The sequence below is a fragment of the Vulpes lagopus genome, chromosome 2, assembly GCF_018345385.1.
Source record: "Vulpes lagopus strain Blue_001 chromosome 2, ASM1834538v1, whole genome shotgun sequence".
NCBI lineage: Eukaryota > Metazoa > Chordata > Mammalia > Carnivora > Canidae > Vulpes > Vulpes lagopus.
In genome coordinates, this window is record NC_054825.1 from 148454642 (window position 1) to 148481972 (window position 27331).

The 27331-nt window shown below is 39.7% G+C and overlaps 1 protein-coding gene across 1 annotated transcript in view; it reads right to left on the bottom strand.

The window, feature by feature from the left end:
- PUM3 (pumilio RNA binding family member 3) overlaps nt 1-26822 on the bottom strand; it is a 44364-nt gene extending 17542 nt beyond the window's left edge. Inside the window, exons 1-13 of the mRNA XM_041745197.1 lie at nt 26735-26822; nt 21075-21166; nt 19480-19698; nt 17421-17556; nt 16559-16634; nt 14116-14209; nt 13787-13853; nt 12635-12809; nt 11174-11277; nt 10085-10163; nt 7686-7784; nt 6609-6662; nt 3052-3132 (exon numbers count right to left, since the gene is read on the bottom strand). Of these exons, the coding sequence (XP_041601131.1) occupies nt 3052-3132; nt 6609-6662; nt 7686-7784; nt 10085-10163; nt 11174-11277; nt 12635-12809; nt 13787-13853; nt 14116-14209; nt 16559-16634; nt 17421-17556; nt 19480-19698; nt 21075-21159 (1269 nt within the window). The 5' untranslated portion in view covers nt 21160-21166; nt 26735-26822. The remainder of the gene's footprint in view (nt 1-3051; nt 3133-6608; nt 6663-7685; nt 7785-10084; nt 10164-11173; nt 11278-12634; nt 12810-13786; nt 13854-14115; nt 14210-16558; nt 16635-17420; nt 17557-19479; nt 19699-21074; nt 21167-26734) is intronic.
- Between the last annotated feature and the right edge of the window lie 509 nt (nt 26823-27331).

A 27331-nucleotide genomic window follows, 5' to 3' on the forward strand; every position in this document is an offset into this window, starting at 1 on the left:
GTGATTTAGAACAGAGTGGGCAAACCATAGCTCATGGGTCGAATCCAGCCTGCAGTTTGTTTTCACACATCCTATGAGATGAAAATGGTTTTCATATTTTAAAGGGTCATTAAAAACAAAACCAACCAAGAATAGGCGACAGAATCATATAATGCTCACAAAGCCTAAAATAATTACAACCTGGCCTTTTATTAAAAAAAGACTTGCTGAGCCCAATGAACCTCACAAACCTAACACCAAAAGAAAAATGCAAGTCATAGAAAAAAACATAGAAGATATCACTTCTATATAATTTGTAAAAATGCAAAACAGTATCATATTCATCTATATATAGTGAAAGGGTAAGAAAATGCACACAAACAATAAATAACAATTCATCACCATGAGAGTGAGATATGCAATCAGGACAGGTTCACAAAAGGGCTGAACTCCAAGTGTCTCTGTCAAGTTTTACTTCTTTGTCAGATGGTGGGAGGCTGACTGTTTGCTGTATTATTCTTAGGACCTTTCTGTATATTTAACAGAGAACATATTTTAAAGTAAACATCAATACTTAATCACTTTCAGACAGCAAGTGGTCAGGGTACTTCTCTCCTCTTCAGAGGAACACTGCTGTCAAAGCAGCTGTTATCCCAACAAGAATTCCAGGGGTAAACGGATCAAGTTTTATAAGCATGTTTATTCTGGAAAAGTAAAGTGGGTGGGAAATGATGAAGGCTCAGCTGATCAGGCTGTAATTTTGACCTGACGTTTCAAGAAGTCTGGTTACCCTGAACAGAATGCTTACTAGCAATACTATGCTTCCTTGGGTATTTTTAAAAAGCACTGGGTATTTTTAAAAAGCACTGAATACTGGAATAGGTTTTGTGGTAGTGGAAAAAACTGCAGGAGCAGTTAGCATTCCCGAATTTTATCACTAGTTCTATAGTTTAATGATACAAGAGAACCTGTTGAGCATTTTTGTCTGTTAGAAGTGAGAGTTCAGGACATTAGGCCATTCTCAGGGAAAGCTGCCTTAAGTATGAGAAAGTCATCAGGAATGTAGCCCAAGTAGTTGTGGGAAGTAAATCAGTAAGCATAAGGAATTAAAGCTGTTTCAATGGCAACTTTAAGTGGGATGCATGTTTGGAAAAAATTAATCTAGCAGACAATTGTGGCAAATCCTAAAGGAAGTCTGGTTTCTCTTGAAATCCATTTGGAACACTTATGCAAATTTTAGTTGTCGTGAAAATATTAAACAAAAGCAAACTTTCAATAGCCCAGCCTGTTTCCATTTTTGTGAAACAACTTTATTCATTTTGCCAATTTATGGCCTCACATCTCTGTCACCAGAATGAAAAACAATCATTATTGATTGGAGTCAAAGGGGTAATAAAGTCACAAGGAACATGCCAAAATACTCAGTTTGTGACATGAAAAGTCTTGCCAACTTGTTTCTTCCCACAATCCCATCCCAAAGAAAGTCATCAAAATCTTAAAACAGTCAAGAGGAAAGTCGGAACATGACAGCAAGGGCATGAGAAATTCACACACACTGGGACCTACAGCTGGCACCGGATCCTGCACTAGCTGGCCCATTTTCCCTCTACACCAGTTCTGCTATTCCCGAGAGGCTGCAGAGAGGCCACAGCACCACCACATGCCGACAGGTAAAGTCTCTCTCCATAAGGCTTCTCCCCGCTGATGGTGGAAAGTAGCTTTTGTGACAGAGATTTCCCTAAGGGCCCTATCTATGCATATCAAACAAAGGTCTGTGTAATGTCTAGATGGATAATCTATGTCTATACAGATCATACAGTTTCTAAAAGTGTTCCTAACTTTGGTCACTGCCACCAATGTTGCAACTGCTTATCCTTACCCCAGCAACCCCTATCAGACAGTCCACGCCACTGGCACACTACAGAGATAGGAAGGGAAGAAAGTCAGAAAAGAGACAAGTATTGAAAAATGCAGTTTTTACTTTGAAATGCTTTTACCAAAAAGATAACAATTTTTCCGAGGGCAAACTTAGGGTTAAATGAACTGCATTTAATTATTACCAGCCTGTGGTCATTGTACCACGCTAGAAGGAACTGCTAAAATGAAAAAAAGGAAGCTAGTCTGTAAATTTTCGAAAGAATTTTTAATAGGACTCTGAAAAAGCTTTCATGAAAGCTCTATGGAGCAACACAGTTTTTCTTCTCCAGCTCAATCCAGCACAGATGCACTGATAAACTGGGGAACTGTGCAAAGGTAATTTCTCCAAAGGGAGAAGAGGAGAAAGGACATCTTTTGTCTGTGAGTTCCTGAGTAACTGAAGAATTACTACGACAATAAATTTCTGATGACACCTGAACACTGCACTTCTCATTTTTCATTTTGTACATCATATGATCTAAAAGCCGTGTTATGGGGCACCTGGTTAAGCATCTGCCTTCGGCTCAGATCATGATCTTGAAGTCCAAGATCAAGTCCCACATTTGGCTCCTTGCCTGGCAGGGAGTCTACTTCTTCCTCTCCCTTTGCCCCTCCCCCACTCATTCATTCCCCCTTTCTTTTTTTTTTTTTTTTAATTTTTTAAAATTTATTTATGATAGTCACACAGAGAGAGAGAGAGAGAGAGAGAGAGAGAGAGGCAGAGACACAGGCAGATGGAGAAGCATGCACCGGGAGCCCGACATGGGATTCGATCCCGGGTCTCTAGGATCGCACCCTGGGCCAAAGGCAGGCGCCAAACCGCTGTGCCACCCAGGGATCCCTCCCTCTCTCTTTCATAAAGAAAATCTTTAAAAGAAAGAAATATATAAAAACCTTTAGGTTATCCTAATGTAACCAATCTTTTGAAAATTTAAAATATTATTAATAGCAAGTTACAAGATTGTGGTTTATACAGAAAAAAAGCAAATGCCCCAAAATAGAACTGAGACAACTAAAAAAATAAAAAAATAACAAAAATATGGGCAGAAAGCATACTTCGATGTCTTTACACATACAGGTGTGAAATCAAATGGACATAGATGCAAACGTGATAGATCAATTTAATCTATATTCAAGAGCATCAGAATTACTTACTGATATGATTATTTGCTTCACAAGCTTAGTATCATCGATACAATCAAAGGCCGCCAGTAAGACCAAATGGGAGTACTGACCCTGAAATGGAAGCCAGGAAAAGTTAGAAAAATGTATCCCTTTTATTCCACCCAAGGAGGCACTTTATAAAGGCTATAAACCTGACACCTGTCCAACATAATACAAAGACAGATAAAAGCCAAAGGAACTTCCTCTTATCAGGATTTAGTTAATTATATTCCAGATTGAGTAAAAAAAAAAAAAAAAAAGAAAAGAAAAACAAAACCACATTCTCCAATATCAAATAGCTGAGACTCATTTTTTTTTTTTTTAAACCAGGATATAACACCTCTCAAAAATGGTATCCTGTTAATATATAACTAAGAAAATTAAACTAGGGGCACTTGGATGGCTCAGGGGTTGAGCATCTGCCTTTGGCTCAGGTCGTGATCCTGGGGTCCTGGGATCAAGTCCTGCACTGGGCTCCCCACAGGGAGCCTGCTTCTCCCTCTGCCTATGTCTCTACCTCTCTTCTCTGTGTTTCTCATGAATAAATAATCTTAACACAAACAAAAAAAAATTAAATAGAAAATCAAACTACAAAATTTTAGGTGAAAATGGAAAAAAAAGCTCAAGAATGTAGGAGTATATATATGCAGAACTCCAATCATGAAAAATAAAGTATGTATACTCAGATATAATCACATACATGATACAAAATATACATAATATGCATACAAAGAAAATCATGGGAGGAAAAACACTAATATAATTGTCACCTCTGGGTTCAAAGATTATATATGATTTTTCATTTTCTTTTGTATATTGTCTAATTTCTTTGAAATAATCCTATAATTAGAATAGAAATACTAAAAAAATAAACTAAAAGAATATACTTAGATACTGACTATGAGAATAAGAGAAAAATAACTGCTTTTAAAAAGTATAATAGCACAAGATCAAAAAACAGACACAGATTTTCAAAATGGTCACCTCTTGAAATAACAGGATTATTTCTGTGATACTGACATCGTTCTGAAGTTTAAGAACTTATATTTTATGAAAAAAGAGGCAAAGTGTTCTCAGAACTTATGGCATATTCTTTTGGTCTCCTACATAATGATAGCAATCTTTTTTCTTTTCTTACTTTGAGAGGGTATCTGACTTCTGGTAACACTTATTCAGAGCCAGGTCTAAAGAACATGGCAGGTAATAATGTTTCAGTTGGAAATAAATAGAGAAAAATAACAAAGGTCTAATATCTTTACCACACGAATACCAACCCTCTCCTAAAAATGGGCAAAGATCACGAAGTTTTTTTTTTTCACAGAAAAAAAAAAAAAGGACAGGTGGCTTTAAGCATATAAAATAATACTCATTAATTAAGGACAACAATTAAAACAATGAAATACTATTTTCCATTTATCACCTAGACAAAAGTGAAAACCCCTGCTAGTATACTAATTAGGCAAACGCTTGGGAAAAAGCAGGCACACTTCTGTCATTGGTGAGAACGTACAGTGGTTGCATTTCCTTGAAGAGCAACTGACATTTATAAAAATTTAAAAGGCATGTATTTTCTGATTTAATAATTCCATTTCTAAGGATTCATCTTAGAGGTGTGCTTCCACAAATGCACAAAGCATATGTGCTTGAGGACTACTTAAAAAACTAGAAACTACAGTAGGGACCAACAGCAGGGACTGGTTAAGTGAGTTATGTACATCACATGATGAAATATTATCTAATCATTAAAAGGAATGAAATAATATAATATATATATATATATATATATATATATATATATATATATATAAATAAATGACCCCTAAGGTGAACTCGGTGAAGGAAACCAAATAGAGAACAATGTGCATATAGAACACAAGCACTGGTCTCTGATTTTTTACATGTTTCTGCCCAAATACAAAATATTTCTGGGTGACACTGGAACAGAATTGAAGTGAGAAAAAGACAATTCTACAGTTTTAGTTGGAGCTTTTAATACACTTTTCAGCAACTGACAGAACTAGCCAACGATAAATAAATCAGTAAAAACACCGATGAAATGAACGACACTATCAACCACCCTGATGTAACTGAAATTTGGAGTACCACAGCCACCAATTCCACAAAATAAGGTCTTCTCAAGATACAGACCATATATTAGTCTTTAATAATTTAAGAGGATTGAAATAGGAGTATGTCAAGACTCTACAATATTTGGAAATTTGAACAATTCTAAATAACCACAAATCAAATCCATGGCTTATTATCTCCCCTCCTTAGAAGGAACCCTTGAAATTAATGAATAATGAAACCTTGTCATACTCTGGAAACAACTCACTAAACAATCTCTTCTTTCATTTTGTTACAGGAAAGTGAGCTGCCTTTCACATGGCACTCTCCCTAGTTGCCAGCCCTAAGAAAGACAACAGGTATGTATACGGTCATGCAGCACCAACAATTATCTGTTTTTGAAATTATATTTCAAGTATTCATCAGATGCTAGTAGTTCTCATTGGAGTTTTCACAGAAAATAGTTGTTATCATCTATTTTATTTTTTTTTTAAGATTTTATTTATTTATTCATGCAGACACAGAGAGAGACAGAGACATAGGCAGGGGGAGAAGCAGGCTCCTTGTGGGGAGCCCGATGCGGGACTTGATCCCAAGACCCCAGGATCATGACCCGAACCAAAGGCAGATGCTCAGCCACTAGCCCACCCAGGAGCCCCATTACACATTTTAGTTGACCAGTAAATGAGAAACTTAAATATATAAAGTAACTCAAAAATGAAAAAATGTTTACTACTATATTCCAGAAATACTATAGAAAAACTATTTAGTATTTAAATACACAAAAAAGCCTTTTTTTGTTTGAGGTCATTAATCCCTCAGAAAAATCTCATATCCTCTATAATTTCATCAGGAGAGCTATTACAGCATCTCCAAAGGATTCCAAAGAACTATAAAGCTTATCAACTAGAACTTTCTCTACTGACTTTACAAATTTATTTCAGGCAGTAATTTCCATGTTTAATAACATAATTGGATAGATTCTTTAAAGAAGTAAATATCAGGTCTTCAAAAAATATCTAATAAAAATGGAAAACTGTCACAGTAGAATGTTAAATAAAAAAGGAGAAATCTGGGTAGCCCAGGTGGCTCAGAGGTTTAGCACCACCTTCAGCCCAGGGCCTGATCCTGGGATCCTCCCTGCATGGAGCCTGCTTCTCCCTCTGCCTGTGTGTCTCTGCCTCTCTCTCTCTCTCTCTCTCTCTTGCTCTGTGTCATCCACGAATTAAATAAATAAAATCTTTTTTTTTTTTTTTTTAAAAAAAGGAGAAATCTCATTTAGTGTAAATTTAATATCATAAAAATACAGACATATGCATAGAAAAAGACTAATAAAACAATGAACAATTTTCTTCTTGGCAATTTTCTAAAGTTTTCAAATTTTCTCTAATAGACATGGTTACATTTGATTATTAAAAACAACTAAAAGAAAAGCCAAAACCAAACAAGAAGATACCAAATTGTGGTTTTATTATACTTACATTTGCCACCTTTTCAATGTAAGTCTTCATCGTTTTCACAATCACTTTCCTGTCCTTAAAAAAGAAAAATTAACTTTTAGTTATAGCTTAAAAATTATATACTCAATTTTCTGTAATACTAAATTTCTACCAGCTTGGCATACTCTTCACTAGTGAAAATAGTTATGAGCCAGGAATGTATTTTTAAGTACTTTCAGAGCTATTACAACCTGAGACCTGTTGGTGACAATGCACTGAAATATCAAACAACCTGAGACCTGTTGGTGACAATGCACTGAAATATCAATATGAAACCATAAAATTATAAGACAAACCTAGTGAAACCACCTTCTTTTGCAGTAAGAATGGAAATAGCTTTTTCAGGGTCTGAACTATCCTGAAATGCTTGAGTGTGCAGCATACAGACGGTATCCAAAACTTATTTGCTGAACAGAAATTAAATTTGTATTAATTTAAAAAGTGGGCAAAGTACAACTTTTTTTTTTTTAATTTTTTTTATTATTTTTTATTTATTTATGATAGTCACAGAGAGAGAGAGAGAGAGAGGCAGAGACACAGGCAGAGGGAGAAGCAGGCTCCATGCACCGGGAGCCCGACGTGGGACTCGATCCCGGGTCTCCAGGATCGCGCCCTGGGCCAAAGGCAGGCGCCAAACCGCTGCGCCACCCAGGGATCCCGAAGTACAACTCTTTTAAAGGCAAAACTATACTGATCAAGGAAACAAGGATCATGTCTGTGAAACTTCTGTATTTAACAAGAATTTTTAACTTTTCCTTCAAAGTGCTTAAAACCCACATGAGCAAACAGATGCCAAAACTTCTGTGTAGTACAAGCCTCACATAAATATTGTGCTGACTTGTTTGACAGGTCCCTTTTCAAATGAAGACAACTCAAGCTTTTTTATACTTTAATAAAAATTCCAACAAAGAAACACTAGGCCCTGAGAAAAATCCAATTCCTGTGAGGCCCTTAGGTGCAACTTGGCAAAGATAACATTGTTTATACACATGGGGGCAAAGACCATAGGAGAGGGCAAGTCTAAGGGAAGGTAATTCAAGCCCTAAGGAACACATTTACCTTAGGCGTGCCATGCCACAGGCAGTGCATGGCCACTCTGGCGCCATCGTGTGTGTGCGCCAGGTATATCACTGCTTCACGGATGGCTTCAATCATTTCCTGCAGGAATAAATAACACCAGAGCTTTATTTTATTCTTTCTTCCTGCCTTTTTAAAATCTGTCTACTGAAGAACACTGATGCACAGAGAATGAAAGAGAGTATAGATAGTAAACAATTTAACTTTTCATTTTGTAGAGAAGCATGCAGAGATAACTTTTTTAAAAACATATTTTCCCCATCAATAGCAACAAGAAGTGGTAGCAATTCTATTAAAATACCTGAGGAGTTTTACCACTATGTATTCAAAAATATACATGTATGCGTAGTAGAGTCTAAAAGACTTCAAGAAAAAGAAACCTAGCAAGTGACTATCATAAGAAGGAATTTTGGGGATTTTTTTTGGTCTGTTTATTTAGATTATTTATTCATGAGAGACACATGAGAGAGGCAGAGACATGGGTGGAGGGTGGAGCAGTCTCCCCGCGGGGAGCCTGATGTGGAACTGGATCCCAGGATCTAGGATCACAATCTGAGCTAAAGGCAGACTCTCAACCACTGAGCCACCCAGGCATCCCAAGAAGGGAATTTTTAACAGTAAAGCAAAAAAAAAAAAAAAAAAAAAAAAGTTCTTCCCTGCGTCGTGTATATAATGAGCAGAGAACCAAACACTAATTTCCCTGGAAAAGTTTCTCTATTTCAGCTTATCACTGGATTACTTCTAGAAATTATTTTAATAATTCACCATAAAAGCACTTAAGTAACATTTCCCTAAGAAAAATTAATCTATTAGACTAGGTCTTCATTTATCAATGGGCCCTTTCATAAAAACTCAGTCACTAATTTCTTACAAGGTAGTTTAGCTTGTTTATAAACTTTCTTCTTCATTGTCAATACATAAGTTCTTTAATTATATTTGGGAAGTCTAGCCTATAGATGTAAATGAGTTCTGACATCTAAAAGCTGCAGGGCCTCATTTTGGTTCATTTCCAATTTAAAAATTTAATCAAAATAAATAAAGTCTCCAACCATGAAAGAGAAAGGTGGGTGCCTATTTTCATCAGTAAGGAACAAGCAATTTCACCCGTAACTATTTTGCAATCTTTTCTCAGGATGGGTCTCAAAAACACAGGTCTCAGCTTACATACCTAAACTTACGAATCTATTCAAAGATATCCCATTGGAGTCAATGCCCCCAGGCCCAGGAAAGATTGGTCTCATTACTGTATATTCACACTAAGTTCCCAACGATTATTTTGTTATTAATACATTCAACACTAAAAAAATATTTTCTACCACTGAATACATCCAAGTGCTCATATTCTCACTTCTCAAAATATAGTCCAGCCTTAATACAGATGTGTCAGAAAGTGTGCTCTGCAGAAGAGAGAGAGAAATCCCCAAAAGAGAAGCAGCAGCTGCTCTATTCACTGAGCCACGAGCTTAAGTGAGCAGCGACTCTTGGAAAAGTCTTTTCCCTATGTCAATATGGGAGGGTCAAAATTCCTAAGAATGTTTAATCTGGCATATTTGTTAAAAAGAAGTCAGGGTCATTATTTCAGTTATCCCTTACTATTGAAATGAGGACAAAGGGGCAATGATTTCAGTTTGATGAGGCAAGCAAAGTTCAGGGGACTAAGTGATGAATTTTCTTTGTATTCCTATCACTGACATGAATGGCAGTACAAATTACCTTCACTCTCTGTCCCTTATCCTTCTAGCATATAAGGTCCAGTTTTTCACAGTCCATTTAGTTTTTACATAAGTGTCCTCCCCAAACCTTTTAACGTTGACATGATTTTTGTATCAGCACAGGTGAATTTCAAACTACCTGAATGCCGGATGTCTGTTTGTGAGTTAATTTTCAGTATGATTAGCTGGAGGATAGTTTCTGGCTTATAATTAAAATATAAAAATCCAGAGATTGATAAAACTTTGGTCAATTCCACTGTCTTCTGGAAAATATTTAAATGGTATTAGTAGACTTGTTTAAAGGACCATTAGTGCCCTATCTTCTCTAAATAAGGAAACAGGGCCTCTAGATGGCTCAGTCAGCTAAATGTCTAACTCTTGATATTGGCTCAGGTCATGATCTCAGAGTGCTGAGATCAAGCCCCGCATTGAGCTCCATGCTAGCCTGGAGCTTGCGAAAGGTTTTCTCTCTCCTTCTGCCTCTGCCTGTCTCCCTCTAATGAATGAAAGAAAGAGAGAGAGAAAGAAACAATAAACAAAACAGAAGGCAAGAAAGAAGGAAGCTCTCTTTAAAATTTCCAAAAGACAATCTACATCAAAGCAGCACTTCATATTTTAAAATGGCTCTTCCTCTATGCTTGGTTTAAAAACTAAAAGTTAAGAACTTACTGATCTTAGCTTTGGTGGTGCATAGGTAAAAAAGTCCAAGAATACTTTGTGCACCAATGAGTGCTTAATCACAGCCTCCCTGAAAAGAGAGAAAAGGAAAAGTGACTATGTCAGATCTGGCACTACGGTAAAAGAGACAGAGGTGGCTTCAATTGTCCTAACATAATCAGACCAAATGAGATGGTTTCAGCAAATGTAATCTGTCACAGACAGAATATATCTTTCAGTAATGGACTATAAGAATTAAGGAAAAAAATCAAACTTTCAGAATATAAAAATCTTTTAGTAGCCTCTACAGTCAAAACCAGAATATAAATTTCTAGTATGTAATCAGCCAAGATTTATCATCATCCAAAGACACTCTACCATCCTCAGTAAAGATATCTATGCTTTCACCCAATAATGGACACGTAATTGATTAGAAATCCATATGGGCACTTTTTTTTTTTATGGCTATATTCCTTCTGTCAAGCACCCTTCACAATGCTTAGTTTGATAAAATAATTTTAGCACAATTAAAACATGAATAGAACGAAATAGCATCAGCAACTGCAACAACACCTTATCGATCTAAGCTTCATAGTGTGACACTTGCTGAATGCAGATGTAGAATGGAGGCTGAAGCTCAAGGCACCAAAGATGTGAAGGTGACAGGGAGTATCTGAGTGGCTAGCCAACACAGGTTGTCTTTATTGGGCACAGGACTGTTTCTGAGCGTTCTGGAAATATTAATCCATTTAATGTTCATAAACCTCCATGGAATATGTACTAATATTATCCCAATCTTATAGATGTGGAAACTGAGGCACACAGAAGTTATGTTGCCCAATGTCACATAGTTAGTAACTGAGGGGGGGGGGGGGGCACCAGGATTCACACCTGGGCAGTGAGGGTTCCAAAGGCTATGCCTTAACCACTCCGCTACAGTACAAATGCTAAGAAAGCCACGTACCTGAGCACTGAAATTTTACAATGAAATAGTTTCCCAAACAGAAACTTCTATTATAAAATATCTACCTTTTCTATGTAAGGATTATATAACATTTTCTTCCTTCAAATACTAAGAAAAGACAAAGACAGCTTTCTTACTTTTGGGCCATTGGAGTTAGAATCTGCTTCATTTCATCCATGATAAGGTCTAGTTTTTCTGGCTGTGCCTCTAATACTTTGTCCAGGGTTGGGTGATCTGCAGACTGCAACGAGAAATATCAAACCCCTCTAAATTTAATCAAGTTTCTTCAACTTCAAAAGAAAATCAATCATAATTAAATAAACTTAACATAAATTTCAGATTTCCCATAATTCTATAATGAAACTCCTCTGCAGACACACTCATGGAGTAACTTCATCTGATTCACACTCTGTATGCTCATCAGTGTATTTAAAGTACCCAAACAGGGATGCCTGGGTGGCTCAGTGGTTGAACATCTGCTTTCGGCTCAGAGTGTGATCCCAGGGTTCCGGGATCAAGTCCAGCATCAGGCTACCCGCAGGAAGCCTGCTTCCCTCTGCCTCTCTCTGTGTCTCTCGTGAATAAATAAAATCTTTAAAAAAAAATAAAAATTAAAAAAACACAAAATACGAAACAACTGACCAACTCAATCAGTTAGTAGGCACCTAGTACATGCCTAATCCTAAAATGAAGTAGTCAGCTCACAAATTCTTGCCACCATGCATTTTCAAATTAGGTAGATATTCTTATAGTGACTGTTACAAAAGAAAACAAGCACTAAGTTCAACCCAGGAGCTGAAACTGACTAGGGGAAGCAAGCCGGAAAAAGAATCCATATCCCTGGAGACAGAATGTGTCATATGTGTCCCAAGATCTGAAACAGACCCTTTACTGATCCTAGTCCCCTTACTGGGCTTTTTCTGATTCAATCCCTGTTCTGTATCCAAGGCTGGTTGTCTCTACTCCCTTTCCTCCCTAGACACAACCTAGAGAAGGACAGTCCACACCCCAAAGACACACAGAAGGGCAGCAGTGGGGAGCCCGAGGCACTTCAGCCAGAGCTGGCTAGGGAGTGGGTACAAAGCTTTGCTAACTACTAAGAGTCATCTATTCAGTCTACCAGAAATGGATGTACTGAAGCATTACACAGAACACTTGGGAGGGAGTAACAAGATAGTTTAAAATTTTTTTTAAAGATTTATTTATTCATGAGACAGAGACAGAAGGGTTGGGGGAGGCAGAGACACAGGCAGAGGGAGAAGCAGGCTCCATGCAGAGAGCCCGACATGGGATTCAATCCCGGGTCTCCAGGATCACACCCTGGGCCGAAGGCGGCGCTAAACTGCTAAGCCACCTGGGCTGCTCAAGGTAGTTTAATTTAAAGGGGATTTAGAAATATTGCTCTGGGAGAAAGAAATCTAAGTCTGATCATTTGCTCATCACACCTGAGACGAAATAATCTAAGAGAATAAAGGGTAGGAGATAGTCTCTTAATGGACCAGACAAAGCAAAAATATATCCTGAGAACAGGGCAATGGAAGGTCAGGAACAGCACACAGGGAACGGAAAAACGCTTGCAGGATGTCCTGTGATGTCACCTTGTAAAGCTGAAATGTGTTCCCATAGAGCTCCTCTGTCAGCATGTTCCTCTGCTCCAAGATGGCTTTGTCATTATAGGCATACTCCACGATGGCGGATGCTTCTGCATGCCGGAGCATTTTCCTCACATGGCCCTTAAAACTTCTCATTATCTCTGCAATCTGTGGCTTACTCCTATACCCAGTGTGATGGTGGGAAAAGAACAGTGACAGGAGAAGAAAGTTGGGTGGCAACAAAACATAACTTTCCCTGAAGTCAACCCATCAACATGCCAGGTGGTCAGCCCCACAGAAACGCTTATGAGAAGCACAGCTAAATGCACCGTCTTCCCACCTCCAGCTTCCCAGCTTCCCTCAGCAGCTGGCCTGCTACTGAGATCTGAGACCTAACTCTTGCTTAGCAGCTGAGAGATCTGGAGCAAGTTACTGGAATTCTCTGTGATTCAGCTTCTTTGGTCACAGAACAGAAAGAATGCAGGTTGAGGTGAGGACCAAGTGACCCAAGATGCAGAGCAAACTAACCAGTGCAGAGCAGGTCCCTGGTGTCCCTTCCCCACATTAAAATGAGAAAGTAAAAGTCGAAGGTGCAGGGATACATGAATACAACATACCTAGGATTCTGTATTCAAACAGAGCTTAATCACAAGTATTTACGTTCATCCTAACATTAGCAGCTCACAACTATAGCCAGAAATACTTGGAAATTTTGTCAAACAAACTTTTCTACTATTCATTAGCACATTTTGGCACCTTACGTTCAAAAAAAGAAATTGCAACAGGTAGCAATTCTAGCTAATTTAGGAAATCCTCCTATCCCGACATTTCCTAACCTATCAAACCTTGCAAACACTCCTCAACTTCCCCCTCTAAGCCTTCCACCTTCTAAATCCTGTAATCTTTTCCTCCAGGGCTTCAAAGTACACCCAGCAGAGTAGTGAAGGCAATGCCATAATTTACATTACTTCAAGAACTGCTTTTAAGACCACGCTCCCCAGCAACATGACAAGCATCTGACTGGGGCAATTAATATTATCCCAAAGTGCACTAATGGTATCCACACCTTTAAAACTAATAAAAAAAAAATAAAAATAAAAAAAATAAAAAATAAAAACTAATAATATTTATATAGTATATAAATAAAATAAAACTCACCCATACATGAGAAATTTCTTAACAATATTTCTGGAATATTTGGCTTTACTTAATTGGACGAAATCATCTGAAAAAAATACATTACAGTCACTTGATAAGCTCATTTCAGTCCTCCAGAAACAACTGCAGAATTTTATGCACAATAGTGGGAACACAACTCCCTTCCTTATCACGTGCAAGGAGCAAATAAAAACAAAAAAAGTCCCGTAGAGAACATAATGGTTTCCCTCAACAAGAATTATCTTCCAGGGCAGCCTTGGGTATTTCAAGAGAAAAAAGAGTGACTTATTATAAATAATCACAATTAATCTTCAACATTTAAGAAATACCTCGCAATTCTTCAAAAGCCTGTTCTCGCTGTTCTTCATTACCATACTGAATATAACACTGGATCACCCGAGTTGAATCATGTGCAAATGCGATCTGCAATAAAGACCAGTTTAGGCCTTTAGACGAATACTCTCTGAAGATTTAGGTTTCTATCACGGTATTCATGTTTTATTGCATGTCTTTTAGAATTCTTTGCTAGAAAAGCATAGGGTCTTCATGAATAAAATCACCCTAGGTTACTTGGAAGAAGAAATATTTGTTTTAATTGTACAAAATGAGATTCTTTGGTCTTGCTGCCTACCAATGCAGAGACACAGGGAGAGGTTTAACCGTTACACACAATTCCTATCATAATTCAAACCAAACGAAACTTGTCTAATGATTAGATGCACAGTGTTTCTCATTTCTCTGAAAGCTACTTTTCCTAAGGGAAACTTTCTAATTCAAAATTTTATTACTCTGTGATTTTTTTTTCTCATATAAGCAATCTAAGAATGTTTGGGCTTGGCAACCAAAGATATAGATAGAAGACAGACCTAAAAGCCTTGTATCAGTAAATTTATCTATATACACGTTGGCAATTGTAAGGTAATCCTTCCATCTCTCACATTTTCATTATAATCCCTGAACACATAGTGACGCCAGTTGTCTGCCCTCGGCTCAGAGCGTGGTCTCAGGTCTGGGGATCCAGTCCTGCATCAGGCTCCCCAGAGGGAGCCTGCTTCTTCCTCTGCCTATGCCTCTTCCTGTGTGTCTCTCATGAATAAATACATAAAATCTTTTTTTAAAAATCCCTGAACATATATATCTGTCTTATTCCTACAATAATTGCTGAATTTCAACTATTGGATAAATATCCCTGAACTACTGGATAAATCAGATCTTCACTGCAGGACTTGTGGATCAATTTTCTATAGCAATAACCACAAATAATCAGTCATGAAAAATTATGCTTTACATACCAGTCTACTTTAATAGTGCTTATTATTTGCTGCTCATTCTGTCTTTAAAATTTTTAATTCCAGCAAGTCAGAAGATGAAGGCAGACTTCCATCAAAGTCATGAATTTCAGAATAATTTTTTTAAAGACTTTATTTATTTATTCATGAGAGACACACACACACACAGAGAGAGAGAGAGAGAGAAAGAGAGGCACAGACACAGGCAGAGGGAGAAGTCAGGCTCTACGCAGGAAGCCTGATGTGGGACTCGATCCCAGGACTCCAGGAGCACGCCCTGGGCTGAAGGCAGGTGCTAAGCCACTGAGTCACCCAGGCATCCCCAGAAGAATTTTCTTAGAGGAGGTTTGTAGAGATATTTTTGATAAAACTAAAAGCAAGATTTTTAAAAAAGAAGGTTGTTTTGTGCATACATTATTTACTATATAACCAGGATCTATGCTTCAATACATATTTCTCATTTAAACCTCAAAGCAACCTTAAGGGTGTGCTGCTATATCTACTTTGCAGATGAGAAAACCAAGTTTATGAGAAGTTAAGGAACATGCTATCCTCTGACTCTGGGGATAAAACTTAACTTCTCTGAGTCCCAGATGTAGTAAATGTCCATCAGGGACGAAGACATTAAGTTAAATGAAACAAAGTATGCCATGGTTTCTCAGTCATCAATACAGATTATTACTGTCCAAAGGCACATGCATTTTAAGCAGCAGAGTAAGGATCTGAATGCCACATTAGCACCTAAGGGCATGCAGTATCAAACTACAGTAGCTGGGGAAGGATCTGGAGGGTAAAATACTTTATAAATCAAGGGTAACAGACTACTGCTGGAGCTGAGGAGGAGGTCTATACTAAAAAGACCTTTCTTCCTGGATAAATAAGGAAGCAGCTGCTGGGAACTTGCTTATTTCAAGACATTACTTCAAAATACAAAATAGCATCTAATTAGACCTATGTATATGGTTTGGCAAGATCATCCCCCCGGGTTCCCAAAGTTACTAAGTCTGTTGTCTGACAAGTCAATAGTTAACTAAGTATTTATCCTAATACACAAGAGTCAACAGAAGTTTATTATAAAATACAATTAAACAGCAACATTAAAAATTTGTTTAGTAACTCCCAAACCTATCATATTTTAAAGATCTCCATATGATGTTTGAAGAAGGAATAATCATCTGTTTATGTCATATATTCAAAAAGAGTCAGCAATTTAGAACATACGGAAGCATATGGAGTTCAAAGCAATTTTAAAGAACACGGATTTAAATTTTTAAAAATGACATAGCCAAATACTTGATATTGTAGCAATTTCCCAGCAGTAAGGCCCCCCACTATTAATTTTTTTTGGTCAGTACTGTAAAAACTTGAAATTTTTGGCCAAATGCATTTAAAACAATTTCACTGATCATGAATAGTCACCTAGCCTTTACTGAGAGTGAGCCAATTTCAAGTTATACGTTAACTATGAGCCTGCCCTACTTACAGTTTTAATCTTCCCCTGAATCAGCTTCTGTAAATCACTCATCAGCTTCACTCTCTTTTCTTTGTCACAGTCTTTTCTATAAATGAGAATAAAGAAGAAACACAGCTTAAGTAAAGACATTACATTAAACACAAGAAGCTAAAAACCCTACCAGGGAACATTCACCCAGTTAGGTGTGATTTTTCTCTTCGGAGGCAGCAAACCTCTGACATTAAAATTACTATTCCAGAGCAGCCAGAGAAAAGTAATTTTCTCAAAGACAAGAACTCATCTCACAAGGTGTAATTTTATGCATCAATTTAAATCTTCATAGCCGGAACCTCAAAAGTAAAGAAAATAGTAAAACAAGTCCAAGAGACCAAACACTTAAGTATCTCAAAACCGAGCCAATCAGAAATTGTCCTTCATTTTCTCAGAACTCTGTCAGGAAGAATTTCCAATCCATTTTGATTCTCATGCATTTTCATAAATATATCTGACACCATCCTCATGATCCTGCACACTTCTGCCGTGGGCAGATATCCAATACTGATGCATCTAGTGGAGTGCTGAGTGCTCCCTGGATAACCCAAGTACTGTGCAGGTTAGCAAAGAACGATTCACTATTTACGGGGTTCACTGGTGCTCCCCCACCCTCACAAAGGACTGATCAAGATGCAATTACATGGGCAGCCTGGGTGGCTCAGTGGTTTAGTGCAGCCTTTAGCCCAGGGTGTGATCCTGGAGACCCGGGATAGAGTCCCGCATTGGGCTCCCTGCATGGAGCCTGTTTCTCCCTCTGCCTGTGTCTCTCTCTGCCTCTCTCTCTCTCATGAATAAATAAAATCTTAAAAAAAAAAAAGATGTAATTACGTAGCATTACCTTCTTAATGTCTCCCAAATCTGCTTTGCCCGAACAACAATGTCATAGTTGGTTTTGTCACTGAGTTGCCTGCTTTGCTTTAGTTCTTTCTTCTTCTTTTTGAAGTCATCCCATTTAGGTTTCTTGGCTGCTGATTCTAGTCATAAAAGAAACTATTCAGTCATTAGAGAAATAAATTACATTTAACATTCTGAATGCCATAAACCAGTACAAATTAGGTACACAGGGCAATGACTTATCGGGATCAATATTCCCTGGAAAAATACCATTCCCTATGAACTTATGCCTTATTTCATTTTCTAAGCAGTTTATACATCTTAAATTTGGTTGAAAACAACCATTCATTCATTCAACAGTTACACACTGACTCTTAACAGGACATCTATTTAGAAAAAAAAGAAAATTAAAAGGACTGTAAAAGCAACTGAAAATGTTAAGCTTCCTTTTCAACTGTGAAGAAGAAATTCTACTTTAAAACATTACAATCCTTGGTCTTTCGGTATAATCAGTTCTTAATGTAAACAAACATCAGTTCTTAATGTAAAGAAAAATTAATCCAAACTAAAATGGGAAAGAACGTACTAAAATTTTCACTACTTGGGAGTGTTGTTATCTATCATTTAAGTCTTAACACTAATCCTAGTAATATGGCTTGCCTCACACTGAAGAAACAAAGGCAATCAGGAGTTCATCTCATTCCTTGTCCAAAGCCACACAAGTTCTCAGTGGTGGAACCAGGGCTGAAGCCCAGAGACAACTCTGAAACTTTGTGCTCCACTGCATCTTCCTCATGACAGCACACGATCAAAATTTCTCAGTTTTCTACAGAGTAATGTTCTGCAAGTCTAATATCTTTCTATTATTCTATTAGCATTTTTGTCATCAAAACCTATGTCTCTTACCAAATGAATCAAAAAACCCAATTTAAAGAACAACTTAATAAAACGGGTATTATTTATATGAGTATCCTGCGAGGAATCCTTTGGACAATGACTTACTTCTAAACATCTCCCCTTCTCAGATTAGAAAATATACACGATAAAAAAAAGTTGGAAAATGCGAAAAACAAAACTCTCCTATCAAGACCTATGTATAACTAGTAACATTTTCTTCCTGCCATTTCCCTATGCATGTTTTATATTAATTATTTAAAAATTCAGAATCTTAGTGCTTTACTTCAACATTATTCTACTGTAAGCATTCTTCCAGAAAACTCAATTATTCCTCAAGAATGTAATTTTTAATGGCTATTCACTTTACTACAGTGTATTTAATTATTCCCTTTGCCTTTACTTATTTGTTCTCAGCCTAGTAACCAGAGATCACAGGAAACTGAGGGCATGCTTCCTGTTTCTATCAGGGCACCATGCACCATTCAGCAGGAGAAGTGCTGACCCAGAGTTTATTTAATTCCACAAACCTCTGGGCCCCCAACACCTGCCAGGTGAGACTGCAGTATTTATAACAACTTTCGGGGTCTCTAGTATGCAACCCCCCCCCAGGTGCTGATATGAAAATACGAAAACATAAAATTAGAGTTCCATTTTGACATGTCAGGAACAGAACTCCCACAGAAAAGGAACCAGGGCTACATCATGTTAGGTCTTAATGTGAGAATGCATATGTGTTTAAAATGTGGTGCCAAGAACTTTGGCTTATTTGGGGTCCTATACCCCTACTGGTTGTTATAATTTTTCTTTCTCATCTCCTGGCAAAGTGCACAGAAAACTCAAATGAATCATCCAATCAATCAGTAAAATCTGGCTTACAAAAAGGATGTTTCACTGAGGTTCCACTGTATGAAGCTGCTCCAGCTCAGCTTCACTCCACAGCCAGGAAGGGCCTAGGAAGTAAGCTACTCTAAGCATCAGACAACTCTGCCCAGGGAAGGTGCTTTCCGGTGCTTACTGATTCCCGCCTGCCCCCCATGCCCCCAAATGCTGCCTGTCCAGGATAAGAACGGGAGATCTCTACCAGACTTCTACTGCCCACCCCATGCACAACAAATCAGGAGGGGCAAGGTTTCCTCAAGGACAATGCTTAAGTCATCAGGACTTACCATCACTTTTACCATCTGCCTGGAATTTTCTCTTCCTGTTGAATTTATTTGCCTGCTGAAATTTGTTCTTTGGTATTTTATCCCCTTGTTGCTTATTTTTGAACTGCTTTACACCTTTTTTCCCAGGTTTTATGGCACATTTCTCAAAGTTCTTAGATGTGATTTTAGGTCCACCTTCCTTGACAACTTTCCTTGGGAATGTCTTTGACGAACCAGAATCTAGGGACAATAATAAGTAACTATCAGAGTTCAGTGATCCTGAGCCTAGATCTCTTTTATCCACTGGTATTTGTTACACAAAATTAGGTGTTCTTTACAAAACATGCTTTGTCCTACTGTCAAATACAGAAAGTGGGATTTTAAAAAATCAAAACAATATCTAAAACTTTTCTAATTTAGGGGTGCCTGGGTGGCTCAGTTGGTTGAGCATCTGACTTGATTTCAGCTCAGGTCATGATCTCAGGGTTGTGGGATCAAGTCCCAAGTCAAGCTCTGTGCTGGGAAAGGAGCCTGCTTGGGATTCTCTCATTCCCTCTGCCCTCTCTGCCCCAACCCCCCCTCCACCCTTGCCACCTGCACATGTGTGCTTTTTCTCTCTCAAATAAATTTCTAATTTATAAAATTATAATACAGATTCACTAGAGAAAATTGACAAACTAGAGAAATGCAATAAAAACTATCTATAATGCTATCGATAACTATTGTTGTCAGTCAGGTGTATTCCCATTTTAAGCATGTAACATTACTTGATAAGATAAAAATATTATTTATATATTGTATTCTACCTTAATGACTTCTTATTGTTCAAGTCTTCACACATAATTTTTAAGTTTAATAACAATGAATCTAAAAATAAAAAAGTGCTTAAAATTTAGAAATACTGTATTAAATCACATATCAAATTAAAATTAAAGATGCCAATGTATTTAAATTTTTTAAGGATGTATTATTATTAAATAGCATATTGAATTAAAGGCATTAATTTTTCAGAATTGCTACTTTGGGAGAATTTTCCTCAAAGCCTATAATACAGTTATCTGATAAAAATCAGCTAACTAACCTTGTAAATGAAGTGCCTAACAAAGGAGATGAAAACTGCAACAGCTATGCCCTAAGATTGTTGCAAGGAAAAAAATAAGATTACTTAGGAATCACTTAGGCATTTACAGAGTCCCTGACTCTTCTGTTCTGCAATACTGACACCTGATGGAGTAATAGAGACTCCACAATTAGAAACACTAAAGATGAAAAGTATTCAGTTCACCAGCAGTATGCATTTATCAGGCACAATTTATCGAAGGTTACCATGAACTGTTGCAGTAAATTAATGAAGAAAATGAGGCAGCAGCATTCCCAGCTAAGATCAGGGGTCTCCCGTGAGTATAGCATCCCCCAATTATCCTGGCAATTTCTTAGATGTCTTAGTTTCATGGGAAACACACAAACTTCAGACACAGTAACTCCTACTTTTTCCTAATCCTGATCCATGAATACAGGCGGCATCTGCTCTAGGCCTCTTCACCCCACCAACCCCTCCCTCCAATTGCAGGAACACCACCACCACATGGGAGGCATGGTTTGCTATGGCTTCTTACCACTGTTTTTATGAAATCTTTTTTTTTCTTGTGATGTCTTTGCACCTTTTCCTATGAACTTTTTTTTCCCTTTAACTTCCATCATAGCAGTTCTGGAAGACAAAAACAAAACCCAAAAATAACCCCTGGGTTGCTCTCAGCCAGTAAGAGTCATCCATCAGTCCACATTCAGTCCCCAGGGTTCACAGATGCAGGACAAAACACCAGGGCCCAAGTCCAGGAACTATGAAAGCAATGCTTTTAAGATTTTACAAATAAAAATAAACAAGATACCAATACAAAAACTAAGAACACACACACACACGTTGGCTAATGTGTGATATCTGGAGACAATGATTCACCAATAGTTCTGGGTAAAAACAAACCATTACTAACGTTAAATATGATAGAAGTGTCAATGTTTGTGTTTCTTAATAATCTAGGATGACTCTGAGATAAGAAACTGACAATTTCACAATTCGATTTCTTGGTTTCCATCCTAAAAAGTTTGGAACAAACAACAGGCTGCACTTACCATATGGTTAAATTAATGAAAGAAAACTAAAGATTACCTCCTACAAGTTCCCTATATAACCCAGATTAGCTGAAATAAAGACTAACTTCAAATTGCTTTTTTTAGAGATGACCAATAATTTTCAGTGACCCCCCCCAAAAAATAAGATTATGTTGGAATAGGTAATATTTAGAGGAAATCAAACAAGTCACTTCTCAGTACAGAGACCTCATCATGCACAGGGTATTTGACAAAACCCCCTCAATTGCCCGAGGTTCCTGAAAATAGTGAATAGATCAAGAACAAATGTCATCTAGCTATTTCTCCACTTTCCAAAGTCATACATTCAATTCATTTCCAAAGTTCTAAAGCCAATCCTCTAGAGCAGACCTGAGAAATCCCTAAACAATACCAGATATTTCTAAAATAAGAATTTCCCACTGAAGAACTAATTTTGCAAGACTACTAGCGGGTAGAAGAAAAAAGAAGGTTCAAAGATGGCATGTATTTTGCATTCAATGAAAATAATTAACTAGGCTTTTTAAAGAAAGGCTTTCAGAGTCTTTTCATCTGTTCACTGAAGCCATTGGTCACCAAGCACAGGCTAAAGTACGCCATACTTTGGAACCCTAGTTGACTCACTTTTCTGGAAACATCTCAAGGGACAGTAAGGTTCCAAACAACTCTCTGGAAAGTACAACTTGGTTTAGGCTTTACAAGTATAGCTCTTAGCCATGCCCCTATGTACCTTTCCTTAAGTCCTTGGTTAACCGTAGGGTCATTTTATCATTTGGATGCTTTATCACCACACCTGCCTCCTCAGTTCTTCTATGCTTAAACTCCTCTAAAAATCCAGTCATCTACAGATTTTCTGTAAAATTTGTTTTACATTTGTTTTAACCACTTATTTTGAAATAATTTTAGTTTTACAGAAGAGTTTGGAAAGACAGTTCCAGTACACTCCCAAGTCAGCTTCCTCTAAAGTTAACATCCCACCCCAGAGCTTTGTCAAAATTACGAAAGAACATTAACATGATACTATCAACTTCGGGTTTTGCCAGTCCTTTTTCTGTTCCAGGATTCGCTGCGTTTAGTCATCAAGTCTCCTCAGCTTCCACCAACCTGTGACAGTTTCTCCGTCTTCTCTCTCATGACCAAGACACTTTTGAACGGTCCTGGTCAGGCACTTTGCGGAATATTCTTCATTTGGGGTTTGCCTGAGATTTTCTCATGGTTAGACCGGTGTTATGGATATTTCTGGAGAGTATCACAGAGGTGAAGTATCCGTAGCGGTGACATTAACCTTGATCACTTGGTTAAGGCAGTGCTTGCTGGCTTTTTCCACTGTAAAGTTATCATCTGTCCCTTTCCATACTCTGCTTGTTAGAAGCAGAGTCACCAAGTTCAGCCCACACCAGGGGAGAGGAATTAAGCTCCACTTCCTAGCGGGAGGAGTACTAAAGAATTTTGTTAAAAAATCTCTAGGGATCCCTGGGTGGCGCAGCGGTTTGGCGCCTGCCTTTGGCCCAGGGCGCGATCCTGGAGACCTGGGATCAAATCCCACGTCGGGCTACCGGTGCATGGAGCCTGCTTCTCCCTCTGCCTATGTCTCTGCCTCTCTCTCTTTCTCTCTGTGACTATCATAAATAAATAAAATTAAAAAAAAAAAATCTTTATGTTAAAATCACCACAGCAACTAACAAATATGTGGGGTGATACATTTTGAGATTATGCAAGTACCCTATGTGTATCCCTCGGATTTTAGCGTCCTCCAGAGGATCCTGCCTGCAGCAATTATTGGGGTGTTTCCATGGTGATGAGGGTGATTTCCCTTGTTATGTCTACTCTAATATTTTTAATTCTTCAGTAAGGAAAGTTTGTCTCTTCTTCTCCATTATTTATACATCATTGTGGTCTCACATGTATTTTCCTAACTTGAGACAGAACCCAACCCTATAGTGACCGTTGCTCAAACTGTTCCAGCTTTGGCCAGGTGGCAGTCTCCTGTGCTTCTATGCCTGGATGACATGGCCCATCTTGTATCTTTTTTTCATGTCCTTACTTCCTAGCACTTCTTCCAAGTTCATCTCCTGTTTTCCCCGCACTAGTCCTGAAATCAGCCATTTCTCCAGGAACCCTGGCTCCTTTTACTGAGAATAGTAGGATCTGAGGGTACCACACAGAGTTGGTAATACAGGTCTGTATACTAACCTATGTGGACACATTGGGTGAAGTAAGTTCATTCTACTGTCTCCAACTCTAATTTGCTCTAGTTCCCCCCCCCTCTTGCTTCCCCCCCCTTGATGATGAGACACTTGCCTCCCAGAATCCCCCATTGATTTGTGCAGCACATGTAGCTTCAGAGTGCTAAACTGTATGTCTATGGGAAACAAATTTAACAACTATAAGACACAGTTTATGTACAGCCTTTTTCCCCCTTTTCCCTCACAGCATCCATTCAAAATACTGTTTTTCAAGATTACTTACGCCAACTCCCTCACCACCTTGATCAGTGAGGTTATTTTATACATTTTGTACAAGTTAGATTTATTTTTAGCAACCTGCATCCCATTTCCAGATATGTTGGCTGACTTTTATCATCTGCAGTCAAGTTTACTCTTCAATGTACGGTGCCGACTCTGACAAACACAGTCACGTCTCCTCCACCTCGATACCTTAGAGAACAGTTTCCTAACTCCAAAAAGTCTCCAGTGAGTCCCTTTGCAATCACCTTCTCCTGGCTCTTAGCAATCTGTGATCTGTTTTTCATCCCTCTTGTTTTGCCTGTTTTTCAAATGTGTCTTATAAATGAAATCAAACTATATATGGCCCATTGGGTATGGCTTCTTTCACTTAGCAAAATGCATCTGCCTGGGGACCCTGTATCATCATATCCAACCACCACATTACTGTGGCTCTCAGAACTCTCTTTTGTTCTTGACTCTCTTCTCCACTCAGGCTCTATCTCTTGCTCAGATTGGTTTTTGCAGTGGATCTGATCTGCTATGACCCACATGCTGCTGCCTGATTAATCTTCCACAAAGTTTCCAATTTCGAGCCATCTCCCTGCGCCAACACCTTCAAAAGTTTCCCCCTGCCTCCAGGAAACATTTCAAACTCACACTGGCATTTGAAGCCGCTCAAAGTTTGGTCTTTACATACCCTTATATCAAACAACAAGCAGAAGCCAAACTTCCTCACTGTTCTTTTTCAGGATTCAAACTTTAAAGCCATTCGTTTTTTTTTTTTTTTTTTAGATTTTATTTATTTATTCATGAGACAGACACACACAGAGACACAGGCAGAAGGAGAAGCAGGCTCCCTGAGGAGAGCCTAATGTAGGACTCAATCCCAGGACCCCGGATCATAACCCGAGCCAAAGCCAGATGCTCAACGCCTGAGCCACCCAGGTGGCCCTAAAGCCATTCTATTAGTAATACCCATCCTTCAAACCCAGCTTCAGTAACAATTTTCTTATTGTTTCTCCTCCGTATGCCTCCTTTCTTTCCCAAACGATTTTCCTTCTTAATCCCTTTTGGCACATTTTGATGCCCTTCTTGTAACTTCACACCTTGGACTTGAAATATATTGCATACCTACACACTCTGTGCCAGAAAATTATTAGTTTGAAAAAGACGTATGAGAAAGAAATTCAAAGTGGTGGAGCAGAAGCAAACAAAACTAAAACAAAACATGCTTGAGCGTTATAACTGAATTATGTATAAGATGTCCAAAAGGCATAGAACTGAGAGCCCAATTTTGTCTTGTAAAATAAAATAGCCAAGATTTCCCTGATGGGGGACAGGTAACTGATCCCACCCACTCAGCAGGCTTAGCAAGCACCACACTCTGAAAGAGGTCAACATTCAATATCTAACCTCTAAAGAGTGGCATTTCTCAAGTCTTCCCCTCCTCTCTCCAGGTGTCTTCCTAAGTGATCTCAACCAATCCCATGGCTTTCTATGCGTAGGCCCCCACACTGTTTCCCACAAGGAACTGCTCCTTGCGTCCCAGACCTGAGTACCAACTGCCTGCCTGACACCTCCACTCACAGGACTCACAGGCCCTTTGCCCTCAGGAAGTCCAAGATGAAATTCCTTAACTATATCTGCACTGCGTTAACAGCCCCATCCTACTCTTCCCCTCTCAGCCAGGGGCACATCACCCACGCCACCCCTCAGGGGAAGGCCGATGATCTTCCCCTGACGTTTTCCTCTCCCTTGTCTGCTCAGCTCCATCCTCCCATAAGTTCTTTTGAATCCCCTTTAAAAATACCTCTAACCCTTAACTTGCATCTCCACAACCACCACCCTAATCCAAACCATTAATACTTTCCAATTATAGAACTCACGCATCATCAAGTTCTATACAATTCCTAGAGAAGCCCGTGTCTGTCGTGTTCCTTCCTCCTAAGCCCCCAGGGTTCCCTACAAATGAGAATAGAAAGGGGAATGTTCTGGGCCCCTGGGCGGCTCAGTGGTTGAGCGTCTCTGCCTTCGGCTCAGGTCGTGATCCCGGGGTCCTGGGATCGAGTCCAACAGGGAGCCTGCTTCTCCCTCTGCCTGTGTCTCTGTCCCTCTCTCTGTCTCATGAATGAACAAACACAATCTTTAAAAATGCGGAGGGGGGGTGGAGAGAGAATGTCCTCCCACGGTATCGAAATAAGATCTGGACCACTGCTGCCGGCCTCCAAAGTCCTAGCGAAGCGCCCTCCCCCTCGCCCCCGCCCTCGACCCCGCGCACACCGGTGCCCTTTCCGCAGCGCCCCCCGCAGGGACCCAGCCCCGGGTACCGCCTCTGGGTGAAGTGCTTTCCCCCCGGGCTCGCAGAGCTCAGAGCCGCCTCTCGCCCCGCCCCAGGTCTCAGCTCGCAGGCCAGGTCAGGCTCCCTTCTCCCCACCTCAGCCCCCAGCTCGGTTCCGTCCCGGCGCCGCCGACTCGCAGCTGTGCACGCGGGCTGTAAGCCGAGCCCCAGCTCGCCCCGGGCGGAGCGATGGCGGCCCGCAGCGGCCCCGGCCGGGAATTCAGAGACCGAACGGGGTCCAGGCGGACCCAGCTCGCAGGACCGTCCGGCAGGCGCCCGGCCGCTCGGACAGACACCCCCGCCCCGCCCCGCGGCGCCGGGCAGGCGGCGAGCGAACCCCTCCAGGGGCTGCCGCCGCGCTCACCTCACACGTGCGGCCGGAGCAGGCGTGTGGCCGGTGCCGGAGCCGGAGCGGGCCTACGTTCCACGGCGCCGCTTCCGCTTCCTCCACTGGCCCCGCCCCCCCAGCCCCGCCTTTTCCTTCTTCCGTCGCGGACCTGGGGTTAAAGGCTAGGAATCAGCCAGGAAAACGGAACTTAGGCATTTCTATTGGTCCGCTCCTATGACCTCATCTATGGGCGCCACGCGTCAGTTTTGGCCCTTAAAAGGACCCGTCGGGCGACCGCGTATCGGCGGCCCCGGAAAGTGACGCTATTAACCCTGTAGCTCCCAGGCCGGGGGAAAGAGCGCGGCTTCTCGCCCCGGGGTTGACGTGCTGTCGGCGGCGCCTGACACTAACACCAAAATAGACTTTCTTCGAGTGCGTTCATTTGTGTCCTCTCTTGGCAGCCTAGCGTGGAGGATAAAAGGGACATCTCGGAAGTCAGTTTGAATGTTAATGCTTTTTTTGTTTGTTTCATTTGCTAGCTGTGTGGCTTTGGGCAAACGACCGTGCTCCTCTGAGCGTTGGTCACCAGGTCAATAAAACAGGGATCGCTAAGTGGTGAGGGCGCTTATCAGG